At 52.0% G+C, this 23,682-nt stretch overlaps 8 protein-coding genes across 8 annotated transcripts; 3 read left to right on the top strand and 5 right to left on the bottom strand.

Annotated features, from left to right (window-relative positions):
• Window positions 1-208: 208 nt before the first annotated feature.
• On the bottom strand, window positions 209-1,398 carry STEHIDRAFT_154026 (uncharacterized protein; the record flags this gene model as incomplete). The annotated part of the gene is made up of 5 exons (XM_007301126.1): window positions 209-387; window positions 493-799; window positions 881-924; window positions 991-1,055; window positions 1,220-1,398. The coding sequence occupies 5 exons, from the start codon at window positions 1,396-1,398 to the stop codon at window positions 209-211; spliced, it is 774 nt and encodes a 257-aa protein (XP_007301188.1).
• A 1,211-nt stretch (window positions 1,399-2,609) lies between these two features.
• STEHIDRAFT_92997 (MFS general substrate transporter) lies at window positions 2,610-4,856 on the bottom strand (the record flags this gene model as incomplete). The annotated part of the gene is made up of 7 exons (XM_007301125.1): window positions 2,610-3,023; window positions 3,209-3,250; window positions 3,359-3,702; window positions 3,787-4,261; window positions 4,323-4,547; window positions 4,614-4,712; window positions 4,785-4,856. Coding segments are annotated over 7 exons (1,564 nt in total), but the record flags the coding sequence as incomplete, so codon positions are not given.
• A 296-nt stretch (window positions 4,857-5,152) lies between these two features.
• STEHIDRAFT_137691 (uncharacterized protein) lies at window positions 5,153-6,398 on the top strand (the record flags this gene model as incomplete). The annotated part of the gene is made up of 2 exons (XM_007301124.1): window positions 5,153-5,746; window positions 5,811-6,398. The coding sequence occupies 2 exons, from the start codon at window positions 5,153-5,155 to the stop codon at window positions 6,345-6,347; spliced, it is 1,131 nt and encodes a 376-aa protein (XP_007301186.1). The 3' UTR covers window positions 6,348-6,398.
• Window positions 6,399-6,549: 151 nt separating this feature from the next.
• On the bottom strand, window positions 6,550-14,347 carry STEHIDRAFT_74778 (NADPH-dependent glutamate synthase). Its single transcript, XM_007300549.1, has 14 exons — window positions 13,545-14,347; window positions 13,263-13,474; window positions 11,823-13,203; window positions 10,459-11,759; window positions 8,686-10,391; window positions 8,436-8,620; window positions 8,307-8,367; window positions 8,067-8,228; window positions 7,744-7,958; window positions 7,618-7,670; window positions 7,483-7,554; window positions 7,151-7,415; window positions 7,005-7,089; window positions 6,550-6,939 (listed from the first exon to the last, which is right to left on the bottom strand). The coding sequence occupies exons 1-14, from the start codon at window positions 14,231-14,233 to the stop codon at window positions 6,892-6,894; spliced, it is 6,435 nt and encodes a 2,144-aa protein (XP_007300611.1). The 5' UTR covers window positions 14,234-14,347; the 3' UTR covers window positions 6,550-6,891.
• Window positions 14,348-15,363: 1,016 nt separating this feature from the next.
• Window positions 15,364-17,052, bottom strand: STEHIDRAFT_119232 (WD40 repeat-like protein). The gene is made up of 11 exons (XM_007301123.1): window positions 16,894-17,052; window positions 16,792-16,820; window positions 16,652-16,724; window positions 16,480-16,592; window positions 16,386-16,426; window positions 16,209-16,315; window positions 16,054-16,131; window positions 15,882-16,003; window positions 15,678-15,826; window positions 15,544-15,621; window positions 15,364-15,488 (listed from the first exon to the last, which is right to left on the bottom strand). Exons 1-11 carry the CDS (start codon window positions 16,996-16,998, stop codon window positions 15,451-15,453), a joined length of 933 nt encoding a protein of 310 aa, XP_007301185.1. The 5' UTR covers window positions 16,999-17,052; the 3' UTR covers window positions 15,364-15,450.
• A 1,047-nt stretch (window positions 17,053-18,099) lies between these two features.
• Window positions 18,100-18,451, top strand: STEHIDRAFT_154022 (uncharacterized protein; the record flags this gene model as incomplete). Its single annotated transcript, XM_007301122.1, has 4 exons — window positions 18,100-18,114; window positions 18,172-18,252; window positions 18,315-18,370; window positions 18,424-18,451. The coding sequence occupies 4 exons, from the start codon at window positions 18,100-18,102 to the stop codon at window positions 18,449-18,451; spliced, it is 180 nt and encodes a 59-aa protein (XP_007301184.1).
• Window positions 18,452-19,813: 1,362 nt separating this feature from the next.
• On the top strand, window positions 19,814-21,339 carry STEHIDRAFT_166426 (uncharacterized protein). The gene is made up of 8 exons (XM_007301121.1): window positions 19,814-19,954; window positions 20,025-20,134; window positions 20,185-20,430; window positions 20,513-20,545; window positions 20,592-20,764; window positions 20,833-20,867; window positions 20,949-21,027; window positions 21,078-21,339. Exons 1-8 carry the CDS (start codon window positions 19,819-19,821, stop codon window positions 21,208-21,210), a joined length of 945 nt encoding a protein of 314 aa, XP_007301183.1. The 5' UTR covers window positions 19,814-19,818; the 3' UTR covers window positions 21,211-21,339.
• STEHIDRAFT_50297 (uncharacterized protein) lies at window positions 21,315-22,124 on the bottom strand (the record flags this gene model as incomplete). Its single annotated transcript, XM_007300311.1, has 3 exons — window positions 21,315-21,438; window positions 21,492-21,817; window positions 21,879-22,124. The coding sequence occupies 3 exons, from the start codon at window positions 22,122-22,124 to the stop codon at window positions 21,315-21,317; spliced, it is 696 nt and encodes a 231-aa protein (XP_007300373.1).
• Between the last annotated feature and the right edge of the window lie 1,558 nt (window positions 22,125-23,682).

Here is a 23,682-nt window from a genome sequence, read left to right as displayed (position 1 = left end):
TGATTGGCCGACGGGTTGAGTTTACATCGCTACATATATGCCCTAATACTTCTAATTATAATACACAACCTCTCCCCCGGATGACACACAAGTCTTGATCCAGATTTTGCCATAAGTCCTACCACCTAGGACACATATCGTATTCCTCCCCACTACCTACACCAGGGCGTCGTGTACGTTAGAACTCTACGGCAGGAGCACCGAATGCTCAAGTCGACTTGGCCTTGGCGCCATTCGCCTGCAGTGGGTATGGACTTGAAGAACCCAACCACGGACGAGTATGAAGCGCATTGATAACCCAGAAAGAGACGAGGGCGATAGACGTCGCTCCAGCGTAGATGGCCACACGGATTGGGAATGGGTTCTCGGTCAAGAACGGATATGGGACTACCAAAAAGATAACACAACACAAATTAGTCTCATCCGCGTATCCCTTCGTTTTCTAGATAGACACAGGCTCAAAAGGAGTCATGGTGATAAACGAGGACTCACAGATCCCGTTATACGTAGCCAACCATTCCACCCAACACCCGTACCACAGCGCCGCCCCGAGCGCCATCAACGGAGCGCCGAGCCTAGCGTCCCTCGCACTGTATTTCTGCTCAAACAGCTTGAAATCTGCGAACATCGATATCGCGGGAATGGCGTGCAGAGCGAGGTCGGTAGACAGCCGCAGGCGGAAGGGCTCGGGGGTGAAGTCGGACGAGGAGGGTTCGCCTTCGGAGGGGACGGTTTGGAGGATGAGGCCGGGGGCGAAGAGGTAGAGTGACCAGTAAATTGTGGAGATCACGATAGAGAGCTATGGAATATCATCGAGCGGTGGACGAGAAATATCTCGTCAGTCTCGGAGGTGGATGTTAGAGGATAGGATGCAGCGTACGGGCATTGCTATCATGAACAATGTTCGTTTGACCGTCTTCAAAGCTGGTGTGGCGCCAAATGTTAGCTTACTCGTCCAATGGGCTCGAATCGAACGCAAATTAGACGTACCGGTAAAGGAAGGAACAAGGTCACATCCAATACTAATCACGGTAGTAGCCCATGCCACCATCAACCTATCCAGGCAAAACAGAAACTATCGGTCAGCTCCACTTGTATAGAGTCTGCGCCACTCAAGGATCACTAAGAACTCGAGTTCATTTCTCGCGCTTCCAAAAAAGCAATTGCGGCCTAAACCCATGGAACAGATGTCCGTGACCTGATTCAGACTCAAACTCACCCTTGAATCGTCAAAAACTGAAAATGCCCCCCTTTCTGGCTATTAATCCAATCATCCAGCGGTGTCCCATGCATGCTGAACCAGCCGTAGGCCATAACAGCGGCCGCCGAACCATGAAGGAGCAACGCACATGCTCTCTGTTGAAGAGTTACTGTCGGATCGCGCTTCGGAGCTGACATCGTTCTCGCTCCTTATTTAGTTGTTGTTTTGTGTGTGCGGTATGTGGTATGGGCACTGGTGCAAAGTCAAGTGCGAATTCGAACTTGCGAAGTCGAGGATGAGAATAGACTAGAACGAGGATAGGGATAGGGCCTCTCTCGACTCGGGTCTGAGAAGAACTTCGAGCTCAGGCTTCAGTGGAATCGGGGATCGGGCAGAGTGAGCCTGGCAAAATTTGCGTGAGCTTGAGCCTGATCGCGAGGAGTAGGAAATGACTGCCGATGACTGGCTCAAAATAAGAGCCCCTCATCGTGAGATGCGCAAAGCGCAGATGTGAGATGTGAGATGTGGGGAGTAAAGTTTATGTAAGAGCCAAACGAGAGGGATGAGAGTGACCTTTGTGGGTGGAGGGGGACAGAAGCGCTTGAAATAGAGGTATATATCTCACCCTTCGTCTCGATCGGATATGCAGTGCGCCCTGGTGGGAGACCTCGAGGGGGCGTGTTGCAGAAGAACTTGAAATCGGCGAGGCTGGGATTATGGGCCAACTATTACGGCAAGTCAATAGAGACCGATGAAGGTTCTTCTTGCTCAGAATAGTGGTCAAGGATACTGGACGAGCTAGAGCCAGAACAGGGCCAGGGCAAACTAAGGGCAGTAACGGGATGACGCGGCGGAGACACAGTCTAGAATGGAGTTGGTTGGGTTGGCTATACTGAGAGAGCCCACTTCCGAAAAGGCGAGGGAGGAGGGCAAGAAGCCTCGGAGATTGATTGTGGCGTTAGAGGTAGTATAGTCCGCAAGAATACCACTAAGCCGCAGGAATTCGAAGTGCTGGGACGTCGAGGAGTCGGATTGAAAGAGCGTCTCACACATCTCAACGCTCCCCTCTAGCGTGGCCGGCCTCATGTCGGCAGAATTACATCATTTAGCCTGCCGTCGCTTTGCCGAGCGCTTCTTCTTATGTTCAAGAACCTGAGGAAGTTCATCTTGGAGGACAAAATTGTGTAAATTCAAAAGAAAGTTCGAGCTGCCGCAGGCTGTTGCGTGCGGAGCACAAACCGGCGCTACGCAATTACTGATTATAGGAATGTGTCGAAAGCATAATTGTAGACTGGAATGCTATTCGAGGCAAAGATATTAATTATGACAAGAGCTCCCTCGTGAACATCGCTGCGTTTTCAAAGACAAATGCCAACTATAGTAATAGTGCATTGCTGCTGAAGACAAGAATGAATACCTGTACGATATTTCTGGAATTCTACCTAGTCATCTCACTAGTGTGTAGAAAAACTGCCCGACAAGGGAAATCGGAGAACGCTTGAGGGATTTCTTAAATTATACACGGCCTTTCCAACGCCTCCATAATACGAGGCTCTGCAAAAACGAGACCAACGCAGCGCCCACACAGATCCAAAACGTCAGCCTCCAGCAGTCGACGCCTACACACACCCCATCGCCTTCGCCGCTACTTCCACCACTCCCGTTTCCTTCTCCTTCTCCGTCTCCCTGGAGTCTGTGAGACGCTGACACGAAGGCATAGAGGTACGAGAAGAACGTGGTCCCGAAGAAGGGAGCGTACGATATCAACCCAAAATTACGTCCGACATTCGCGGGACCCCAGATGGAGGAGAGTATGCTCGGTCTGTTCCAAAATTGTCAATAGTACAGAATGGCCGGTGTATGGCGAGGTCAAGAGACGATATCCGGTTTTGGGAGAGTTTTTATGGTAGCGTATGAGGGGACGTCAGAAATAAATATATGAGAAAACGTGGGTGAGAAATGAAGTCTTTGTTAGGGAGAGGGTGTACGAGGTGCTGCGTGACTTACAGAACGGTGAACACGATGCCGTATGCTGTCCCAACCCCGATGCTGGAAACGAATGAACCGATGATCAGCGATAAAAAGTTCCAAAATTCATGAGGTTTGCGGCAATGTCCGACGGAAACCTTCATGATTGTGAAAGAGCCTGAAAGTTACCTGAGCACCCAAAGTCCCTCTCTAGTCCTAATGATCGTCTCGAGTAAGGTGAACGAGATGATCAGTAGGAGGCTCGCCCCTGTAAGAAACGCCACACGGCTAATGAAGTGCTTTCGCGGCACTGAAGCTACGCCACTGGGAAGGTAGGATAACACGGGCGATGTGAAGTCTGCTAGGGGTCCAGACAGAAGTCTGGACACCGTGTTGGCAACGGAGAGGAACCGGACCTGATTAGACGTCGCGGCGTCGGTAGACTTGTCGACCGCCGTTACGTTTTCAATAGAGGGCGAAGAAGGAGGAAGAGATAATACGATGGTTCCAATATTAGAGATCACCATCTCACACTGTTGCATGCATCAAGATCAAATGTGCCGTTAGATCGCGTGGTACGATTCATTGACTGTGAAGGGAAGCGAGGAGTGACTTACGGCGCCCAAGATGAGGAGAGAGAAGACGGCCAGAAGCCAGAAATGGGGGTCTTTGACGAGAGTGAAGGCTGAGCCGTCTTGAGCATCCAGTTTCTTGGAATGAGGTTCAGCCGGGTCGTCCGTTGTCTTGTTAGGGAGTAGAGGTGCACGCTCATCAGCCGAATCTGAAGGCTCTGGGTCTTCATGGGAGGTAGAGGGCACAACAGGCTCGGATGGAGTGGGTAGAGGGTCGGAAGTGTTGGGTGGGAGCGCGCGAAGGATAAAAGCGCCTAGGACGTAAACCAAGCCGGTTATTACGGCCAGGAAGGTGAGAAAGTTGGTAACATTGAGACCAGAATGGGCATTTGTGAAGAAGGTGGAGGCGATGAGGGAGAGGAACAGTGGGGAAAGGCCAAAAATGCACATGCTAAATCCGGACGCGAAGCCAGGGTGCGTCGGAAACGCTTCTGAGGCGGCAAACAGAGACGAAAAATAGCTGTTTGGTTGAGAAAAAAATTCAGGATTGATCTGTGCGGCCAGATAGAGCCTACGCTCACGAGAAGACGGTCCCAAGGCCATTTAGCAGAAAAAATACTGTAAGTCGGCGGGCAGACGATGGAGACGCCGTTCTGATATTCTCCGGTACAGTGGAGACTTCGAAGGCAAACAGCCCGAAACCAAGCGTAAAGAGAACAGCTGCTCCAAGAGAGCAGGCCCATGGGCCGTAGCGATCAGTTATCTTGCCAACTACCGCGGCGAAGGGATATTGTCCTATCATGCCACTTGAATGTGACCATGAAGTCCATCAGCCGGAGGTCCCCGGTGAGACGGGCACATCGTTTACATACGCAAGCACAATGGAGGTAAGCTGTGGCTGGGTGAGTTTGAGATGTTCTGCAAGAGCTGGTGCCAGAATAGGAAAGACATAGATGCCTCCTGCGAAGAGACTGTAGAGGAGACATCGATAAGCTAGTTCGTATGTCAAACTGATGTGGCGAGAGAAAGAACTCGTGACGCACGCATTAGCGGCTATCTGGCAACACAGCAGTCCAAATTGTGCCTTGGCAAGAACTGAACGGTGCTCGGACATTATGTGGTCTGTTAGTTGGAGATGGTGTGAAAAGACGAGTCCGCAGACTGTTGGTAAGTGAGGCCTGAGCGCTGAGGATGCAGCCCTCAAGGTGGCGAGGAATTAAGCGCCCAGTTGCGCCGCAACTGAGCGCCAGACACTCTGGCACGTGACCCAATGCAGCGCGTCAATAGCTGTCAACAGCGCCAAACGTCGCGTCGCGTCGAGTCCGCGTTGATTGCCCTTTCCGGCGGCTTATAAAAGCAGCTTCCGCCATTCCGCGACATCCTTCCTTCATCCCACTTGCTCCCTACAACCATGGCCGTCCGCCGTACTTACAGCTCGCGATCTAACAGATCTTTGCAGCCTTCATCATCTCCGTCTCGACTTTCTTCATCTCCACCACCGTCTTCCCAACCAAGCACACCCCCACGCAAGAGACCTCTCACAGACCACCCGTCAGCACCAAATACACCACCTCCTAAGCGGGCGCGATACACTCTATCATCTCCAATCTCAGTATACTTTCCATACAACTCAAAGTCGGTAGCCAAGCCCAAGGTCTCTGCTAAGACCAAGGCCAAAGCAAATCCCGTCAAGAGCAAACAGTCAGAGAAGAAAAAGAAGAACCGCAATGCGCTCACTCAGCTCCATTTCAGCCTTGACACCTCCGTCCTTCGTACCTGCGAACTCTGCGATCTGACCTACACGAAGGGAGCCCCGGACGATGAAGCTCTCCACAAGTCGCATTGCACACGAGTGCAGCGTGGGATGGAGTGGGGAAGGGATGAGGAGAAGGAATTCACGAAAGCCGGGGCGACAGAGGTTGCTTCCTCCGTTAAGCTCAAGAACGGTGCAAAGGGGAGGATCGTGGCCGTGAAGGCTGATGTTGGAGGAAAGATTGGCTCCAAGGTATATTTTTCCCTTCGTAACATACTACACTGCATCGTTTTGACATGTGCCTTTCATGCTGCAGCTTGCCACATTGCTCGAGACTATTCGCCTTACACTGTCTTCGCCGCCCCTATCTCCGTCAACACTCCGCGACTGCAAACTTTATCTATTCCTTCTTCCTTCCCCATCTTCTGTCGCGCGCGAAAAGATCGTAGGCTGCGTGATCGCCCAACACATCTCCACCGCAATGGCCATTTCTCCCCCATCGAATACTACTCCGTCGTCTTCGTCGTCATCAACGGTCCCCGAGACCACATCAAACGACGCAACGGTTCCACCACCCACAGCAACCCTAGTCGCAATCGACACCTCTACAGGTCTATTCTGTCATCCAACCCCTCTTCCTACCCCGATGGGCATCCCCCGTCTCTTTGTCCCTTCGGCACACCGCAGACTAGGTATCGCTACAAGCCTACTAGATGCTGCTGTCGCTACGTTCGTGCACGGTTGCAAGCTCGATCCGAGAGAAGGTGAAGTGGCATTCACGCAACCTACAAATTCTGGACAGGCGGTGATGCAGAGCTGGGGCAAGGGTGGCGTTCGAATCTATCAGGAGTGAGCGGGATGCATTCGTTTTCTGCCGGATGTTGTTGCGTTTTATTCGTTGGCCCCCCACAGATGTAGACTGTATCTAGTTGAAAACTTATTTCCGAAATGTCCGACACTCTTCTTTAAGCTTACTACGCACATTTTTTACCATACTTCGTACTTCATAAAGTGTGTGATGCAAACACGCAGACACTCTGATTTGTCAAAGAACAGTTGAATGTCATTACTATATGCATGAGATACATCGCGGAGAGAAGCAATAAGGAGAGAGAAGTAAGAAGAGAGATAGATTCGTAGTGAACACAATGGAGAAATGCGAGTATGGGGAGCGACGTTATCGTATGAATACAAGGATGGAAACCTGGTTTTCTTCCTATGCCTGTTTCTTTCATCGTCACAATTCCATAATCCCAAAGACGTCGAGATACAAACAACATATCACGATACAACATTAGCCAGTGGCAACAACAGCAGCAAAACCAACCTAAAACCCAAACAATTTGTACGCGGAATATTGATACAGATAGTTTCGTTGCCGAAAGCATAGGAAGCTTTCAGGCTTGCACAACACCGGAGAGCTTGCTAGGAGGAGGAACGAAGGACTAAAGAGCACAGGAAGCCTGTCAGTGCTTTGTAAAAGTGGTGACGGAAGATAGTTTCCACTCACCCTCGTCTTGATGCCGCCAGCAACCGGAAGTCTGGTATTGGACATGAGCCATGCATCGACCTGAGCGGCGGCGCCACGACCCTCACTGCAAAAACGAGACATATTCAACGCCAGTTTACGGGAGACAAAGGCCGCCGGTAACTCACTTGATACCCCAGACAATAAGCGACTGTCCGCGACGACAATCGCCGGCGGCGAAAACGCCATCAATATTGGTTGAGTAACTCTTGTGTGGCGTTTCGATGTTTGACCTAGCGTCTTGCTTGATACCTAGGGCCTTGATAACCTCGGCCTGCGGACCCAAGAAACCGAGGGCGAGGAAGACAAGTTGCGCGGGGAAGAATTTCTCGGAACCTGGAACTTCCTCCATCTTCCACCGGCCACCGCTGTCCTTGGTCCATTCGACACGGACTAACAGAAGCAAGGGAAAGTTACGTGTCAGTGCGAGTTCACGGGCTGAAGAGTGAACGGTATGTACCGGTATTCAAGCCCTTGAGCTTGCCGTCCTCAAGGACGAACTCCTTCGTGGAAATGCAGTATTCACGAGGGTCTAAAATAGGGCGAGATGAGTATATTGTCCGCACAGGATCGACGGGAATGCGAAACGGCTTACCGTTTCCGAAATGAGCTGCGACTTCAGTATGGCCATAATCCGTGCGGAAGATTCTACACATTAGAGACGAAGGGAAAGCACTGATTTAAGTAGATGTCCCACAAGGGGTGGGTAAAATACGCTTACCTCGGCCACTGTGGCCATGGATTATCCCTGCCGCGTGACACAGGCGGTTTTGGAAGCAACTCGAAGTTGGTGACCGACTTAGCTCCGTGACGCATGGAAGTACCGATACAATCATTTCCAGTGTCACCACCACCAATGACGATGACATCCTTGCCCTTCGCGTTGATGTATCTTCCGTCATCCAGTCCAGAGTCAAGAAGCGATGCAGTGTTCAGCTAAAAATAAATAAAGTAGAGAGTTTTCATTCAGCCCAATCGATTCCCGGGAGAAGTGACAGAACTGCGAATCGATGAGAGCAAAGCGAAATGAAAAACAGAACGTACCTGTAAGAACTCCATGGCGAAGTGGATACCATCCGCATCGCGTCCAGGAATTCTCAGGTCGCGAGGCCATGTCGCACCAGTGCAGATAACGACTGCGTCATGCTCAGCCCGAATGTCCTCAACGTCAACGTCAACACCAACGTGCGTGTTAGGAACGAACGTCTATCCACGAAGAATAAACCCAAGAGGAGGTATTAGCAGATCGACCATATGCAAGCTATGAACCTTAAAATAACGAACCACTCCTTCGGCAGCCATGAGATCCAGACGACGTTGGACAACAGCTTTGTCAAGTTTCATGCTGTGGAAAGCAGAAATTTTTTGAGCGGTCGCAAAGGATGCAATAGGATCCGGGAAGAAAGGACGTACTTCGGGATGCCGTACATGAGGAGACCTCCCATGCGATCATTGCGGTCGTACACAGTGACTTTGTGGCCTGCTTTGTTCAATTGGTCTGCGCATGCGAGACCAGACGGACCCGATCCGACGATTGCTACCCTCTTCCCAGTGCTGAAGGAGGGAGGGTTGGGGCTCATCCACCCCATTTCGAAGCCCTAGGTGAGACAAATCGTTCGGTTAGAGGTACGCACGTAAAAAGTGGCGAAGAAAAAAAACGAACCTTGTCGATAATGGCGCATTCAATACTCTTGATCCCCACTGGCTGCTCATTGATACCGAGGACGCATGCACCCTCACAGGGCGCAGGGCACACCCTACCGGTGAACTCCGGGAAGTTGTTCGTCAAGAGCAAGCGGTTCAGCGCATCTTGCCACTGACCCTTGAAGACGAGGTCGTTCCATTTCGGTATAACGTTAGAGATAGGGCAACCCGAATCAGACTGACAGAAAGGAACACCGCAGTCCATGCAACGAGCAGACTGGTACTTGAGCTCGCTCTCCGTCAAACGGGTGGAGATTTCCTTCCAGTCCTTCGTACGTTTACGAGGAGGGCGGTAAGCCTCGCCGAGTCGTTTGTACTTCATGAAGCCTCGGGTCTTGTCCAGCTTGTGCAAGCGTTGTTTGGTAGAGGCGTCATCCACCATGGAATCCTCGAGATCGACAACAGACGGTTCGTGGCGTTTGGAAGTTGCGTGCACGGAAGTAACATGAGACTGAGGCTCCTTCGGAAGGAGGATGTCCTCCAAGCCCTCCGACGCCAAGTCGACCTGGCTGGCGGTGCGAGACGGCACGAGATCGATGACGCTGTGACGGAGTCGATCCTCCTTCGCCTTCGCAGCCTGCTCCTCCAAGACGCGTTTGTAGTCACCTGGCATAACACGAACGAACAGAGGCAGGAGATGGTGGAAGTCACGAAGGACCCGGTCAGCGACCTCAGACCCAGTGTAGTGGCGATGATCTTCGATGAGACTACGAAGCTCCGCGATCTCTCGAGGCTCCGTGACCTTTCCGAGTTCGACCATCTCCATATTCACCTTCGAGGCGAATGTGTGCGCCGTGTCCAGGACATAGGCGATACCACCGCTCATTCCTGCGGCGAAGTTTCGGCCGGTAGTACCGAGAACGACGACACGACCTCCCGTCATGTACTCGCAGCCGTGGTCTCCTGTTCCTTCGACGACCGCGTTCGCTCCAGAATTACGCACGGCGAACCGCTCGGCGGCGATACCGCGGATGAAGGCCTCGCCGGAGGTCGCTCCATACAGGCAGACGTTTCCGATGATGACGTTCTCCTCGGCCTTGAACGTAGACTGGTGGGGAGGGTATACTACTAAGCGACCTCCTGAAAGACCTTTTCCGACATAGTCGTTGGCGTCACCCTCGAGTTCGATGGTGATTCCAGGAGCGAGGAAGGCGCCGCATGATTGACCTGCGGATCCCTTCATGCTGATATGAATGGTGTCGCGTGGTAGACCTTCTTCGCCATAGAGCTTCGACACCCGGTACGACAAAGTAGTCCCCAGGGCACGATCGGTGTTGGTGACATCGCACTCGATGTGGACGGGAAGACCCTTGGTGAGAGCGGGCTCGGATTCGTCGATGAACTTGTTGTCGAGACGGATGTAGAGCTTGTGGTCCTGTTGCCGAACACGGTAGGTCGGTGCACCGGGACGCATTTGCCAGGCAGGCTTGAGAATAGCTGATAGGTCGAGATGAGCGGTCTTCGGAGTACGCAGTTTCTCGTCGACCTTGAGCATGTCGGCCCTTCCAACCATCTCGTTGATCGTACGGAAACCCAACTTCGCCATGTAACCACGAAGTTCTTCCGCGAGGTAGTAGAAGAAGTTGATAACGTGCTCGGGCTGGCCAGCGAACTTCGCACGAAGTTGAGGGTCCTGCGTGGCGATACCGACAGGGCACGTATTGACTGTGAAAAAAATAGCGATGCGAATCAGATCTGAGGGTCGATGGGAAAGAAGAAAAAAAACTCTTACGGTGACATTTCCTCATCATGATACAACCCATAGCGATGAGGGGCGTGGTGGCGAAACCCCACTCTTCCGCACCGAGAAGACACGCAACGGCGATATCGCGTCCGGTACGAATCTGACCGTCTGTTTGGACAGTCACACGTCCACGCAGATCATTCAAAACGAGCGTCTGATGCGTCTCGGCCAAACCAAGTTCCCAGGGAAGACCGGCGTTCTTGATACCTGTCCACCGAGAAGCACCGGTGCCACCATCGTGGCCAGAAATGAGGATATGATCCGCCTTCGCCTTTGCCACACCACTGGCGACGATGCCAACACCCACCTCCGAGACGAGCTTCACAGAAACGCGAGCGCGAGGATTGGAGCATTTAAGGTCATAGATGAGTTGCTTCAGATCCTCAATGGAGTAGATGTCGTGGTGCGGGGGAGGAGAGATGAGACCCACGCCAGCGGTGGAATGACGGGTGCGTGCGATGGAGAGAGAAACCTTATGGCCAGGAAGTTCACCGCCCTCTCCAGGTTTCGCGCCCTGAGCCATCTTGATTTGCAACTCGTCGGAATCGGCAAGGTAGTTGGAGGTGACACCGAATCGACCAGAGGCGACTTGCTTGATAGCCGATCGCATGGTGTCTCCGTTCGTGAGGACTGAGGATCTCTCCGCGTCTTCTCCACCTTCTCCGGTGTTAGACTTCCCACCGAGACGGTTCATAGCGATGGCGAGGGTAGAATGGGCTTCCATCGAGATAGATCCGTAGGACATGGCACCGGTAACGAAGCGTCTGACGATCTCGTTCCAGGGTTCGACCTGGTCGATGGGGATAGGGACGGCGTTCTCGAAGCGGAAATCGAGAAGGCCACGTAGCTGAACACCCTTCGCCTGGTTATTTGCGTTCTGGGCATATGCGTCGTAAGACTTCTGGTTTCTCTCGTGCACGGCGTCCTGTAGATTGGCGATTCCTGTCGGGTCGTTGATGTGTGGCTCGCCACCATCGCGCCAATGGTATTCGCCGGATTCGGGCATGCCCGGCGGCACGATGGTTTCGCGAGAGGGCCACCCTCGCTCGTGGAGCTCGAAGGCGTCCATGGCAAGAAGGTCAAAAGTAGCACCCTCGATGCGACTGGCGGTCCCAATGAAGCAGCGGTCGATGACTTCGGTGTGAAGACCAAGTGCTTCGAAAATCTGGGCGCCCTTGTAGGACTGGAGAGTTGAGATACCCATCTTCGACATGACCTTCAAAATACCGTTGTCGATTGACTTGCGATAGTTCGACATGAGCTGTTCGACGCTCTTGTTGTCCTTGGAACTACAACGGTATCACACTATAAGTATATAATACGAGGCTAACGATTATGAACATAAGACTCACAGTCCCTCCCGAGCAACCTTGTGAACCGTCTCCATGATAAGCCAAGGGCAGATAGCGTCGGCACCGTAGCCAACCAGTACACAAAGATGATGAACATCGCGAGCCTCAGCGGTTTCGACCATGAGGGCGACTTTCGCGCGCTTCTTCTGCATGGTAAGATGGTGATGAACGCCACCGCAGGCGGCGAGCGCAGAAAGGGGAACGCGCGAGGGACCTATGGCTCGATCTGAGAGGACGATGACCTTGATCCCATCGTCAATGGCGGCAGTGGCCTCAGCGCAGACGCGGTCGAGAGCGAGCTTGTAACCCGGCAGGCCCTCTTCTTTCGGGAACGTGATATCGATGGTACGCGAGACCCAAGTAGAATAGGCGAACTCGATTTTCTTCATGGCGTTCATCTCCTCGATGGTGATGATAGGTGAAGGAAGAAGAATACGATGGCACTGCTCGGGGCGCATTTCGAGCAAATTGCCTTCCGGGCCCACGTACGACTCGAGTGACATGACGATACTCTCTCGAATCGGATCGATGGGCGGGTTGGTGACCTGCGCGAATAATTGGCGGAAGTAGTCATAGATGATGCGAGGTTGGGTGGCCATGGCGGCCAGAGGAGCGTCGTTACCCATGGAACCGAGTGCCTCTTTCCCCTCAGTCACCATAGGCAGGAAGAGGAGGTTCAGCTGCTCAACGGTGAACCCGAAAGCGAGAAGTCGAGGGTCGGTGCTTAAAGATGTGTCGTCAGGATGGGCCTCGATGGACTGGCTACGCATGACGCGCTTGACAATGTTAGGAACGAGGAGCATGTTCGACTCGATCCAAGATGCGAAGTTCTGCTTCCTGGCCGTATTCCGCTTCAACTCCTTATCGTCTACAATTCGGCCCTCCATCGTGTCGACGAGTAGCATACGTCCAGGCTTCAGACGACCCTTCTGAACGACCTTCTCCGGTGGTATGAAGACTGCTCCGACCTCAGAGGCGCAAACCATGATATCCTCGTTCGTGACGACGAAACGGCACGGGCGAAGGCCATTACGATCAAGATTGGCTCCGCAGAAACGCCCATCTGAGAAGGCGAACAGAGCGGGCCCATCCCAAGGCTCCTGCAGACAAGCAGCCCAGTTGTAGAACGCCCTCTTCTCGGGTTCCATCTGCTCATTACCCTGCCACGCCTCGGGAATAAGCATCATAACCGCCTCGGGTAAGGTCAACACGCCATTCACAACCAGCAACTCAAGAACGTTATCGAAGGCAGCAGAGTCGGAACCGCCAGCCTCGATGATGGGGTATAGAAGGTCGAGATCCTCGCCGAAGTTGGTGGAAGTGAGTACGCCCTCACGAGCACGCATCCAGTTCTTGTTGCCGCGAACCGTGTTGATTTCGCCTGAGGATTGGAATAATATTAATCATTGAAAACTACGAATACTAGAGATCGCAACAAACCGTTGTGAGCGGCCCACCGCATGGGCTGTGCACGGTCCCAACTGGGGAAAGTGTTCGTCGAGAAGCGCGAATGGACGAGAGTGAAGTGGGAGTAGTACATGGCGTGGTTGAGATCATGATAGTAGTTGTAAACTTGAGGCGGCGAAAGCTGGCCCTTGTAAACGATGTTCTTCGATGACAGAGAGCAAATGTAGAAGCCCTTGGCAAGTGTACTTTGAACGATCAAGAGTATAGAAGGGTGAGTTACATTCGTACAAAAGCACATTAACGAGATCCACAAACATGCTGTGCGTAGCGTGCTTACGAAGCACATAGAGCTGTCGTTCAAGGCGTTTGGCATCAAACGCACCACCTTGACTCTGATTGCCGTCGCCGTAGTGGGAGCGAAGAACGACAAAAGGTTGAAGGATAACGGGTTCCTTGCTACTGGCCGCGGGTCCGAGAATAGAGCCATCAGTCGGAACTTCACGCCATCCGAGCACTCGAAGACCGAGATCACTGGCAGCGCGAGAGAAGATAGCTTGTTGCTTTTGAAGTTGGATGGGATCGTTGGGCTTGAAGAAGATATTGCCGACAGCATATTCCCCGGGCTCGGGGAGAGTGAGACCAAGGTCGCGCTCGGCCTCACGCTTGAAGAACTGGTGAGGAATGCCGGTCATGACGCCTGCACCATCTCCATCTCGACTATCAGCACCGGTGGCCCCTCTGTGGGTCATCGCGCAGAGCAGCTGTCTCGCATCGGAAACGATTTTGTGGCTCTGAGCACCTTTGATGTGACAGATAAAGCCTACACCGCAAGAGTCCTTCTCGAGCTCATTCGAATAGAGGCCTTGACTAGCAGGAAGAGCACCGGCCCAGGACTCAGGATCGCGCTGGACAGAGTTGAAGCTGTCGAGAGAGGACTGGGTAGCGATGTCCTCGACTAGAGGAAGAGAACAATCAGGTTGGAGATCATTGAGGGAAGGGGCCATAGAATAGGCAGCTGTTTTCGACGAAGATTGTGTACGAGATGGGCTGTTCGCTGGCGAGGACGATGGAGGTAAAAGAAAGAGCAGGCCCGTCACCGTCGATAGATGAAAATTGCCACCTTTGTCGGCGGAGTCAGGTCAGAGCTGGAGCAGCAGCGTCGAGCTCCAGCCTGGCGCCGCGCGCTCCGGAGCCCCGGATTCCCGTCCCGCATCCGTCCAGCCAATCGTCGTAGCCCCGTTAATGTTTGCGCTCGCCGTGGGCTGAGCTCCTTCCGCCACCCTCCGATACTGTCACCTCGGGGCCACACCACGAACCGATATCTATGCCTCCGAACGTTCATGTTATCTGCCAGTCAATTAGATGGGAATTTCGTGCAGAGTTCTCCGTCCACGTTTATGTCCCTTGACGCTCTTAATCGCCACAGAACAGGAGCTCCGCCTTCGTGGTACTCTCCCTGTCGGAAAAGTCGAACCTCCACATTGCATGAACGTCTAGCCTCACAACATGCATATCAGACTATGCCGTTGCTCGTCTCCTCTTTCCACTGATCCACGACTTCAACGTGCACGTCAGACGGGAGCAGTACATGAGGGCTGCGAGTCTAAGTACTGGGGCGGACAACATTCTACCGCGGTAGGATTTTTCTTCAGCATCGGTGACTCCGTATTAATCGACGCCATAGACGTCTTCTTACGTCCTTCCATCTTGAACACACGTTCTAAGTATACAAACCCGAAGCTATGTCTCATGCCGTATGCGAGTGAACAACGTCTCTCCAAGGACCTAGCCTATGGGCCTGCCGTTGGCTTGACGTCTGTCGTTACCTCTGCCCCAGAGCTTTCGCCAGCGTCATAGGGTTCAAGGTCCGGTCCATTTGTAGAGCTAATCAGGTATCGAAAACCCAGATACGGCCAATATCAGACTGTGGCTGGGCATGCATTATCCCGGACAAGAATAAGCAGCTTCGTTGGGGACGAAACATGGTCCTCATCTCGAGGCGCCTGGAGAACATGCTTCGTATTCCACCGAACTTGACGAAAAGAACCAGGATGCGCCCCTCGGAACTGAAAGCAGGCCCCGGATCGAAATTTGAGGGAGGCTCCGCAGACTCGCAAGATCAGCACACATAGGAGCGGTATGATCAGGGCTGTGTATTGTGATCAACGACGTACAACCATCTGCCAGGGAGAGCACCAAAAGAACGTGACACTCTGCCTGGTTAGCCTGCGCCATCGTGCAAAGCGCAACATACGGCCGCTATCCATACTTTCAGTCAATAATTGTAAGGCACAGATGAGGGATGTGGCCAGACCTTTGTGGTGCCCGTTATATTGTCTGACCGTGTCTCCCGATGCCATCTCCCACAGTCGAGCAGTGTGATCCGAAGAAGCTAACATCGAAGTCAGTGCGAAGTCCACGTTGATTTATGATCGACAAGGAGCTCACCGGTGACAAGATATGCGGAATCGGCACTGAAGGCGCAGTCCCATACCCACCTTTGGTGTCCCTGTAAGACTTTTTCGAGTTTGAAGTCGTAGTTGGAGGAGATCGACCAGATCTTGACGGTAGTATCCGCCGAGCATGTGGCAAGGAATCTACCCAGAGTAAAACATGCGAAGGTGGAAACTATCGAACCTCAGAGGTACGTACTTCACGTCTGGGCTAAGAAGACATCTCGTGAGGTACTTGGCGTGCGCCTGAAACTTCGTGACTGCTTGGAATCGAGGGAGTTGTGAGCTCTCTTCATTGATTTTCCAAACATAGCATTTGCCCTATGTGGTTCTTTCAGCAACAGCTAATAGGCCAATCTCGTCAGCCCCACCTTGTTATTGCCTGCGACCAAGCATGTGCCATCCGAAGCCAGTGTCACTGAGCGAATAGGAACATCTCCGGCAGGAGTCTGTTCCAGAGCCAAGTCAACCAGGTCGTAAGAGAACTGTTCGATCAATCAATGTACAAACGCAGAATTGGACATACCAGTTCATGAGTGCAGATATTTTCGGATAGGTCCCACTGCTTTATCCTGCCTGCTTGATCACAGGAGATCAGCTCGCCTTGATTGGGATGCACACATACATCATTCACTAGCATTTATAGATAAGATGATATTTCGACTTCGTATCGGAGGGAGGCGATGTGCGAACGGTGACGAACCGGGCGCTTCGTTATTATAGTTACGATGAAGGTGCGTGCTCCTAATCAGTTTGTCAGATGGCTAGCCATGTTTTCCATACAGTAATCGACGAACCGCAGATCCCATATTTTGATAGTACCATCCTCACTACCGGTCACAAGCCATTTGCCCTGACTATGGAAGCACACGGAGGTGACATTCATGGTGTGTCCATCAAATGTGATCAGCTACGGTATGGGTTCAGCATTGTGCGGTGAGCCGATGTAGAAAGAGGTGATCGACGAACTGGGGTAGAGGAAGAACTCGCGATCTCATATATGTTGACCTTCTTGTGGATCGCTGCAGCTAAGAGGCGTTTGCTAAAGGCAATAGGGGCAATGGGGTCAACTGGCTTGCGGAGGATGTAAGTATACCGAAGTAACTTGCTCGGGGGAGATAGCTAGACGATTAACTTGCTGTTCGGCGACCAGAGACGGTGATTAGGAAGTATATATGAGATGGAAAGGTTCAGAGGAGACTGGGCCTTACACCAATCTCGCCGGAGCGAGCGATTGTTCTGGAACAGATGCCACTCCAAGCTTCCCAGAAGCGTATTTCATGGTCATAAGAGCCTGTGACGAGGATCACAGACATATCATGGCGCGCTGGAGCTGGTTTCGTAGACGGTGGAGGCGCAGCTTGAGTGGGTGGCATGCTGGTGTAGGTTGAACAAACGAGCGTGGCGGACGAAGCGGAAGCCATTTGATCCAGGACGGTGGCCACGTGGCGAGCCGCTGCATCGTTCATCGTGGGAAGAAGAGCAGTGTTGGACGTCCTCGGCCCATCTTCAACTCATCCGCGCGTGAAAACGCTGCACTTCGGTTTCGCCTGTGTTGATCTGCACGCCGTTCTGCTCTCCAAACTCGCATGGGAAGGCCTTCCTCGAACTGATACGTCCTCGGATATATCACTCAAGCTCGCGCGTCGTTCAAAGCATGCGTGGAAGTCCGTCCCCGCAGAGTGCGATGCAGACGGGAATTAGCACGCGTGGTGTCTGCGTGCGTTTGTATTTTCTCTAGGACCAGCCTCTCGAGGGACCATACGTTTACCCTTTACTGCTTCATTACGTTTGCGCCCCTTCGTCGTGCCTGCCGTGATTAATACCTTCGATCCTCGAAAAACACACCCGGTAACTTGTCTCAGCTTTTCCAATTCGCGAAGTATCACGCCCTCCCGGAGGGGACCACTCGACAAGTTCGGCCTCACATACCATCACTTTCGCTGGGTTCCTTCCCCACACACGTTGTAAAGGTCTCGACTTCTGTAGACCGGACCCGATATTTCACCTCGCAATCGTGGAAAGTCTGACCTGCGCATCCTAATTCTGCCGATTATCGCCTGGTCTCTCCCTCGCAGGACCATTCGCTACCGTAGAGCTGTACTCCGGAGAGCGATCTGTGTATCGAACGATATGAAAACATCCCCAGTTCGGCGCTACAGATCTGGACGTCCCTCTCCATGCAGTCCTTCTATAATTTCCTGCTGATGCTCACTTGGGGTTCTATGAGTGTGACGTGAACTCGATCTCTTTACTCAACGAGAGCTCCTCGGGTCGGAATAATTTGCCAGGTATAAAGACTCTGCTCGTCCGTCGTCAGTTGTCAAGTTCCTCACCTCTCAACACTCGGACTGACAGAAGAGAGCACATCCACACCCACAAACCATTCCACTCACCAAAGCCCTTCTATTTCGGCTATGAACGCTTACCCCGTGAGTAACTAAAATTTTCGCTCGGCAATGTGCACGTCATTGACTTTGCTCGAGCAGAATGGCAGTCGTGTCTTTTTTTGGGATGCGAATGGGACCGCCGTCAAGGGCGTCGTAAAGGGTACCAATGTACAAGCTGATGTTCGTCCATTCTACTTATTGAGACGCACCGCCACACGAGGTGTACTGACATTCGTGGACAGGGTACACAGGTCGCTGTTGTTCAGATAGATGGAAGCGGGAAGACAGTGACGCTACCGTAAGTCTATTTCCATCCCGCTTGCTTTGGTACACGAACTCAAACTCTCCTAGAATCGACGTGCTCAGCCCCGCTCGGTGAACGCCCATTCATCGTGCCTGCGGACTGCGAACGCTCGCCACTTTGCGCCTCGAATCATCACGAACTTTCCGGACATTGTGCATCGTATTGATTGAGGATCGTCAACAGCTTTTCGGCTTGCCTATCTTACTCTTGTATGGTCTGTTTCTGTCTTGTCGTCCGTGTGTCTCTGAAAATAACATTCTAGTCTCTCAGGATGGCATGACGCGACGCGACGCGCCTCGCCTGAAATGGATGACGTCAAGTGTCGAGTTAGCGTTGAGTGGCCTTGCGCCCCCTCGCGCTGTACACCTTCATTGTGCGCATAGAGCTATGTCGAGCATGGTCTAGGCATTAGGCAGACGGGTATCTATTTGTTGTCAGGCAGTTGTACGCCACTTCTGGCTAATCGAAAGGTGGTTTCCGGGCTTAATCTCCTGAGCGCGACTTACTATGAATTGACAGTTCAGCTTCGATTTCTCGTGCCCAGTATCTAAACATCGAGACCGTATCGTGCTTGAGAACTAAGGTGAGGTCGGCTGAGGCACATCTCCCGATCGAGCGATTCGTAGATCGATGACGGTCTTCAGCTGTTTTCTTGCTCGCCCGTGACTCCGACAAGAGATGAGCGTTACGTGATCTTCATAAACCGGTTATTCAAAGCGCCCTCGACAATCAAAAGTGGCAATCCGGCCAAATAACTCAGCGCTTTGCGAGCCGCTTCTCTACCTTTAATTTTACGCGCTAGCGCTTTTGATCCCAGTTCCTGGCACAACCTTCTGTAAATCCCGTCAAAGCGCAAGTCAACGTTCTGACAATCCACTGTCCAGGGCCTTGAAATGGTTGATTTGCTTGGCTTGTTTTCTTTCTCTTTTGTATACGAGTTCGTGGGCCAGAACCCGAGCACAGTGACGCCGTGGTTCACCGCATCGTGGAAGCCGAGACATATTCTGATTGGCTGCCGGACTCCCCATACCATCCTCTGAGGCCTCTTCTTTCGGGTGCTCAGCCGACTGAAGCAACAAAAGCAGAGTCCTCTCCTGTCCGTCTGAAGCTCGTTACAGGAGCTCCCCACTCCGCTTCTAGTAGTAAGATTTTTACCCATTTGAGACATCCGTGACTTGTAGCACTTTGGAATCGCTTCATTTTTCAAGTCATATAAAGGTATGTCATTCTAGCTCGGATCCTTATTAACGAAAACTACATTTGTCCCTATGTTCCTACGCAAACTCAGGCGTATCTTCGCTCGCACTGTCTGTTCTTCGCCATTACTATATCCGGTACAGATCAACTGGATCCTGGCTCTCATGTGGCGAGATCTTCTAGCCGGCTGCACTACACTCTCCGCTCGTCTCCTCACCTGGACCGTCCGTATTTCACTCAAGTCAATGAAGGTTCTATGCGACAGGCTGGATTCTGTGACTTCATGGATTTTCGCTACAGGTTGCGGTGCGCTGCGTGTACAACCATGCGGCGTCTACCCGCCTCATGAAAGTGCTATACTCATACTCGGTGCTCATCAAGGTGCCATTGTCTCCACCGCCCCTTCAGCTGGATTCGACATTCCTTTTACTGACCTTGCATGGTTCTTCAGGGCTGGGTAGAAGTGCAGCATTGCGATTCTCAGAATTGGGGTACACCGTCTTTGCCCTCTTCCCGAATGAAATGAGGCAGGAGGACGAAGGCATTTCAGATGTTGCCGCGGTAAGCGGTCTTATCCTCCTATCACCACCAGATTCTGACGTCGTTTTCAGCTTCTCTACATCTGGCATAACCGCAAAGAACGATCGCGTACGATACCATGGGGAGTCGTGGCGCCCATGTCATTGGATGTTTGGTCAGCTTCGCAGCGGAACCGGGTCCGTGAAACCATCCAGGCTTTCTGCTCCGAATACGACCTCCATCTAGTATCGCTCATACTGTGTGGCACACCAGGCGCCACACAGCAATCAGCAGATTTCCTTCTGGCTCATTCGGTACCCGTAGGTAAATGCGAGGCCGTATGTGGAGCCAGCTTTCGGGCCATCGCAGAACCGATCATCATGGCTGAAGACTACAAGAAGATGCTCACTGAATCGTCAGGTCGGATTCTGGTACTGTCCTGCTGTGGTCAAGGTACGGTCTGCCCTACTCAGGAACACATCCAGAAACTGATCATCAGATAGACGATACACATCCCTTTAGTTCGGCCCTCGAACAGGCTCGCCTCGCGACTGCTCGTAGCCTAGCCAGGATGCTCCAACCCACAAACATACGGGTGACCACTCTCATCGTGGGCTTATGGGATCTGTCTCTGGTGAAATGTGACTCAAGTTCGCATGATCGAGAATTGAGGTAGGCCATCGGCCATCACTACACTTCGAAATTCGACAACGAGCTGAACTAGTTGTCGTTGCGTACAGGCAGATTCATCGTGTTCAACCCCGCGGACCCATCCGTGAGTCTTGCCCTTTTGCTCTGAACTGGAATTCGGTTCCATGAACTCATACAGCCACCGGTGGATTCTCTGACCATCAAGGTTCATCGGCTTTCTTGGACAAATTTACCGTCGGTGACAGTGAAGTCCTATCGGCATTGCAAGAAATCGTGTGCGCCAGGTAAGACAATAATAATCTTCGAATCCAAAGTGACGCTGAATCAGTGTTAGGCATCCCAAGTACCTATATCTTGTCGGTCTCTATGCACACTTCTGGTCATTAAGCACGATGACTCCTGTAGCAGTGAATCTGGCGATGAACTGGCTGATCAGCGAGATACTTCATCTATGTATTCGCGCGTAGAAGTGGTGAAATACTGCACTCACTTTCTAGATAGTCAGGCCATCTCCTTTTTAGACGCATTATGATTTCACGGGAATTGTATCCTGATAAAGTCAGAACATCTACTAGTAATGGTAGACCCCGTAACTCACTCGGATCATTACGCTCAATCGTTGAGTATTCGTCCCATCTTGGTTTCGGTTTGTAGCAGGCAAAATAGAATGTTTGCTACGATATCGCACAGAATCTCTAAGTTCAATAAGTCAGTGTCGTGATCTCGCAGAGCAGTAGGTTTTACAGACTTCTGTAGATACACACTACCTGACGGTAATGCAATTTCGAAAGGCTCAGTTGCAGTGTATTTCTCATCTGGCGCCACGCGAAGGATCCGTTCGTCGCCTAAGCTAACGCCCATGATCCAGGAGCCACTGGCCTCTGTATTATCGATATGGGGCAGGATTTCGCCGTCAGATGCCAGGTGAAGGACATGGGTTTGAGTGGCACTCCCGCTTGGATGAAGCCCATGTAGACGATCAAGCACAGACACGAGAGGCGGTTCTGGCTGATTCACGCCCCACGATGAGACATGTATTTCACGGTATCTTTTAATGACCCCGTCGAAGTGCCCCTTGTAACATAGTCTTATATCAGTAGAAGAGCGCGGTAATGTGGGAGGCAAACCCTCTCACTTCCTCAAATTGGTAGTACTCATCGGGAAGGAATACTTTGGTGATCGGAGTGCCTAGACTGGGCAATCGTGGGGCTGTTTCCTGATGTGCAGCTAGATAGTCCCGGCGCCGACGACGCATAGTCCTGCTTTCATTGTCGTCGAGCTTCCGTAGAGCAGCCCTCAAAAGAACTACCTGCTCCACTTCGTTTAGAAAGGTGGGCCACAGAGAGAAATTGTCTCGTAGCCAAGGAGGGATCGTAGACATCGAATATCTGCGCCTCGGGAAGTTATGTCCGAGCCGAAGAAAGCATCGAGGAAGCACAGAAGCAGCGATCATCCTGTGGATGTGGATGGTGCAAAGGCGAATAAAAACCTGCGTAAGAGGATCTGCGGCCCAAGGGATGTGACAGGAAGATGGCGGAGCTATTCGTGGGATTGTGAGTACCGGCGTTCCCACCAAGCGCGATGTCCATTGCAAATTGTCGGACTTTGAAAGCTGCCGGGCAAGCCGCATGTCATTTCGACGCGGGCCACCGGAAAACTCACCGAGTTGGCTGGGTGGCACCTATGTGCGAGACCATCGCGTGTTTTACTATCAGCGATGTTCGGACAGTCCGAGAACTCGCCCAATACCGCACTGTTTCGCCCAGTTCAAAGGCCCATAAATCATGTTAAATGGTCTACAGACGATATCCGCAGTCGTTTGGATGCAGTTGTGGCAGCGGGATGTCGAACGGGGAGGGGGTCGGTTCGGACACTTTGGCGGGCGCGGCTGTCCGAACATTGATCCCGCTCGTCAAACAACTACCTTCCTCGCATTATTTCTCGCATAAATTTGTATGGACATGTAGCTAATGTAGAGAGCATATGTTCTGCTGAGTTTCATCTCGAGAGGACTCGAAATGCGGGAGCTAGATTTTTTCTTGTCGGAATTGTCCGAACATAGGGCCAGGGACAGTACTCAGGATACGCCGCCCCAGTAAATCTCATAAAATCTGGAATATTATTTTACATCAATTAACGTCATTTGGTTGCGACGGAATTCTTGCGCTCTCCTCGAGTGATTTGATATGAGGGTAAGGTCTGTCGTGTAGCTCGTTCACGCTGAAATTAAAGAATTCTGTCGCAACCAAATGAAAGAAACATACTTTAGATGATTTTATGTGTAGCCATCTTGTATGTAAATATGCACATCATCGCAGCATTTTGTTTTGCGTGCTCACAAGTGACGGGCCTGCAGCCACTCGGCAGCTCGGCAACGGGAGTAAGCGAGACGCGGCACGGCGGACTTTGAACCAGCTCGCAAAGGGTGAGCGCCGATACTCACAAAAAAGTCAGCTTTCCGACTCTCCACGCATCCTCCACTCTCCACTCCATCGCGCCACTCCACTCAATGCCTAATCGGGTGTGCAACATTTGTGGCGTCCGGTCTGCCATCCGATCGTCACATCCTCCGTCTATATAGATGTCTTCTAATGTATCAGATCATGTTGAACTTCGAAGCTCGCACAGCCCGTCGAGTTACTTATAGCTGCAGCGCCGTACAGGCTCTGTGTCCTCCTCCCGCGCCACCTTTTGTTCTCTCTGACAGGCCCGCCAGGGTGTATCTCCCTACGCTTGTTCGTTTTCTTTCTTATCTTTACATCCTCATCGATAATGATATTGGAATCTCCGCCTTCCGACCCCTTTTATTGTGGGAACCCCGATTGCAGTCGCGTGTGCTCCTGGCGGGTAGTGAAGGACCGAAGGAAAGCAAACTTTGGTCGCGCTTACTACTCCGTACGTTTGACCGTTGTTGTATGAGCTAACACCTCAAAGACTGA

This window comes from Stereum hirsutum (genome assembly GCF_000264905.1).
Source record: "Stereum hirsutum FP-91666 SS1 unplaced genomic scaffold STEHIscaffold_3, whole genome shotgun sequence".
Taxonomy (NCBI): domain Eukaryota; kingdom Fungi; phylum Basidiomycota; class Agaricomycetes; order Russulales; family Stereaceae; genus Stereum; species Stereum hirsutum.
This window is presented reverse-complemented; position numbering and strand designations above follow the sequence as displayed.

Coding starts and splice junctions, on each gene's coding strand:
- STEHIDRAFT_166426 (XM_007301121.1), top strand. CDS start 19,819: ATGAAGGTTCTATGCGACAGGCTGGATTCTGTGACTTCATGGATTTTC. Junction 20,431..20,512: donor CCGTAGGTAAATGCGAGGCC/GTATGTGGAGCC, acceptor CTGAATCGTCAG/GTCGGATTCTGGTACTGTCC. Junction 21,028..21,077: donor CAAGAAATCGTGTGCGCCAG/GTAAGACAATAA, acceptor AATCAGTGTTAG/GCATCCCAAGTACCTATATC.
- STEHIDRAFT_119232 (XM_007301123.1), bottom strand. CDS start 16,998: ATGTCTGTGATCCTCGTCACAGGCTCTTATGACCATGAAATACGCTTC. Junction 15,827..15,881: donor CTTCTTAGCCCAGACGTGAA/GTACGTACCTCT, acceptor TACTCTGGGTAG/ATTCCTTGCCACATGCTCGG. Junction 15,489..15,543: donor ATATAACGGGCACCACAAAG/GTCTGGCCACAT, acceptor AAGTATGGATAG/CGGCCGTATGTTGCGCTTTG.
- STEHIDRAFT_74778 (XM_007300549.1), bottom strand. CDS start 14,233: ATGGCCCCTTCCCTCAATGATCTCCAACCTGATTGTTCTCTTCCTCTA. Junction 11,760..11,822: donor AAGGTTGCTCGGGAGGGACT/GTGAGTCTTATG, acceptor ATACCGTTGTAG/TTCCAAGGACAACAAGAGCG. Junction 6,940..7,004: donor CTGGCGGCATCAAGACGAGG/GTGAGTGGAAAC, acceptor TGTGCTCTTTAG/TCCTTCGTTCCTCCTCCTAG.